Consider the following 3,360-nt stretch of genomic DNA (forward strand, 5'->3'; position numbering starts at 1 on the left):
TTCTTGACAAAGTCATATTCGACAAAGCCATCAGAGTTGGAGTCGGCGGCGAATGTCAGGGCTCGGTGTTGTCGCACGGACTTTCATTCTGGCAAGCTAACATCGACGAGAGGAATCTGACTTGGACTCGATGACAACGGTGGTTGAAATGCTGTTGTTATGATATTAACGCCGGTGGGAGGAATTTGGACTCGTTCGCGAAGACTGCTGCTATTATGATATTAACGCCAACGGATGGAATTTGACTTTGACTGAAAATGTTGTTTACTATGTAGCGAATCTTTATTGTTATTATTCTATTGTTAATGTTGATTCCACTAAGAAACCTTGTAGGTTTGTTAAGCCTATTCGTTGGCATGCTCATCCTCCTCATACAATTAAGCTCAATTTTGACAAGTTTGTTCAAAATCACTGCCTCTTAAAGATTTGTCATTAGAGATGCGGATGGACAACTTATTCTAGCACCTACAAAAAAATATTGGTCCTAATGATGTACTTACTGCTGAAACTTATGCGTTACGTGCGGGTTTATTAGCAGGCTGGATCTATAGTTATCAGAAAATTTTGGTTGAAGGAGATTCGTAAATCCTTATCAATTCCATTAATGGTACATGTCTTACCTTTTGGAAGATTCAAGTGCGCTTGTCAAAGACATACTCTTCTTTACCTCTCAATTTGGTCAAGTTTTTTTTTCACACATATTCATCGAGAAGCGAACTTTGTAGCAGATGCTAGTACAAAGTTAGGACATCAACTTGAAACTCAAGCCTGAAACAAATCCCTTCCTATTGCGCACCTAGTGAGGCATTCTATTTTGACTCTTTAGGTATTGGTTGTAGTAGGGGTTTTGAGTCATTATACACTCCATGCAAATAGAAACATCACTATACACTCCTATTCAGTCATATATGACATATTAAGACTAAAATCCAACTATACACCAAACCAAAACCCAAATCATCCAACCCATCATAGCCCAATAAAAATCGAATCTTTCATTCAAATTTACACAAACAAAACAAAACCCAACAAGAACAAAAGGTGGGCCCAGTCGACTAGAGCTCGAACCTATATTCAGTCGTGAAATTGTAACAGATCTCAAATAAAGGCGACCTTCTATTTTGGCTCTCTGGGTATTGGTCGTAGAGATTTTATATTTTGAGGTTGTTTTATAGTATATATTGTTGAAAAAAAACTATATATAATTAAAAAATGAAAAGTGGATAATAAATCGAACGTCACCCCATTTTCCACCGCTAAAAAACACAAACAAAAATTAAAAGAATTTATTCAATATCAAAGCAAATTCCAGCTTCTGAAAAAGCCCTTAAACCCACAAACGAATTGCACAATTACCTGAAATCATTTCTCACTCACACAGCCATTTGAAGAAAACACACAAGGCCAATTTCGTCTACAACAACACAGAAAAACATAACACACGTCCTCTCCCCGCCACTCACTAACAGAAACAACCAGTTTTGCCTCAAGCTCAAACTCCATGGCCATGAAGCTTCTACTCTCACCGCCCTCCTCTTCTCTCTCTCAACCCACCACCTTCTTCTCTTTACATTCCAACTCAACCAGACCCAAACCCATTTCAGTCCCGACCCTTCTCTTCCAATGGACCCCAAAACGGTTCGTTTTCTCCAAGAGAATGGTTGTCAAAGCTTGTGTGAAAGTAGAAGAGAAGAACGTTCAGGAATCTTCTGGAAGTGAGTGGGGGAAGGTCTCTGCTGTGCTGTTTGATATGGATGGAGTGCTCTGCAATAGTGAAGAGCTTTCTAGAAGGGCCGCGGTGGAAGTTTTCGCCGAAATGGGAGTTGAGACCACCGTGGAGGACTTTATTCCGTTTGGAGGAACTGGTAACATTTCTCTTATATTCAATGGAATTGTCGATTTTACGATCAAATTGTTACTGCACCTCTATTTACATTGCAAAGTAATTAAGTTTTTGGTAAAAAGATTTGAACTTTAGTTGTACCATTTGTAGAAGTTAACATGAAACAAATTAAAGATTGGATTTCTACTTGTTATCTGATTGTTTAGTTTCCGATTTTCCTTCTCTATATTTTCATGGTGACAGTGAGTCAGTAACACTGTAATGTGATGGTCTGATGGACCATTGATGTGATTTCCTTAGAGTAAAGTTATGTTGTGGAAGTATTTTCTTATTTCACAGTGTTGCATTGTTGTTGTAGGTGAAGCGAATTTTTTAGGAGGTGTTGCTTCTGTTAAGGGGGTAAAAGGATTCGATACCGAGGCAGCAAAGAAGAGGTTCTTTGAAATATATTTGGAAAAGGTTATTGCTTTACCCAAGTATTATTTTTTGTTTATAAGTTATATTAATGTAATGAGTTGAGACTAGACCTTGATTGAAAGTATATATTGCTAATTATCTGGCTTTTGTGTTTCTTGCAGTATGCAAAACCAGATTCTGGAATAGGATTCCCCGGTGCCCTTGAACTTGTTACTCAGGTATCAAGGAAATATTTTGTGACTACCTAAATCTTGCTACACTGCTGATTGATTTAGTTATTCTTTAATGTATACAAGCTCTGATGTGAAACAGTGTAAAAGCAAAGGCCTTAAAGTTGCTGTTGCTTCTAGTGCTGATCTAATCAAGGTTAAGGCAAATCTAGCTGCTGCCAACTTGCCACTGTCATTGTAAGCCGATCGAGCCATTGTGCTTCTAAAGTTGTGCAATATTTATATAATATTCATTTCTGTAGGGTCATTAATTTCAACTCCGGCTATCCCTGTATCCTCTTTTATCAGGTTTGATGCTATTGTGTCAGCAGATGCTTTTGAGAATCTGAAACCTTCTCCTGATATCTTCTTGGCTGCATCAAAGATTTTGGATGTAATCCCTAGTGAGGTACACGAGAAGAATTTTATATTTTGCTTGAACAAAAGATTTTTGAATAATGAGGTAGACGGAATTTGTAAATGTTACTACTCAGTACAGTTGCACATTCACAGAAGAAATAGAAGATGAAGAAAAAGAGTTAAATAGTTAAATACTATATAGTTGTGACCAAATTTTCTTAATGAGTGGCAAAATTTTCTCCAAAAGATTGAATGTATATGCTTTCATCATTGGCTATATAATGGAGTTGTTCATTCTTTTTATTCTGTTGTTCACGTCTTTAAGAAGTTCTCTTGTCCTAAGTGCTCATTTGGGATTTGCATATGTTTTGGCAGTGTATTGTAATTGAGGATGCACTAGCTGGAGTGCAGGCTGCCAAATCTGCAAAAATGAGGTAAATTTGCAAAAAGGTCTTTGATCTCTAAACGGCAGTGTTTTCTCTTTTAATTTTTTTTTTATCACCAACTGCATTAGTTTTTATGTTCCAGTGA

The 3,360-nt window shown here is 37.2% G+C and overlaps 1 protein-coding gene across 1 annotated transcript in view; it reads left to right on the forward strand.

The window, feature by feature from the left end:
• Positions 1–1,463: 1,463 nt before the first annotated feature.
• Positions 1,464–3,360, forward strand: part of LOC101313042 (NHL repeat-containing protein 2-like) — a 9,154-nt gene continuing 7,257 nt past the window's right edge. Inside the window, 6 exon segments of the mRNA XM_004304852.1 lie at positions 1,464–1,865; positions 2,202–2,302; positions 2,422–2,478; positions 2,573–2,667; positions 2,779–2,878; positions 3,205–3,263. Of these exon segments, the coding sequence (XP_004304900.1) occupies positions 1,502–1,865; positions 2,202–2,302; positions 2,422–2,478; positions 2,573–2,667; positions 2,779–2,878; positions 3,205–3,263 (776 nt within the window). The 5' untranslated portion in view covers positions 1,464–1,501.

Source organism: Fragaria vesca, linkage group LG6 (genome assembly GCF_000184155.1).
Source record: "Fragaria vesca subsp. vesca linkage group LG6, FraVesHawaii_1.0, whole genome shotgun sequence".
Lineage (NCBI taxonomy): Eukaryota > Viridiplantae > Streptophyta > Magnoliopsida > Rosales > Rosaceae > Fragaria > Fragaria vesca.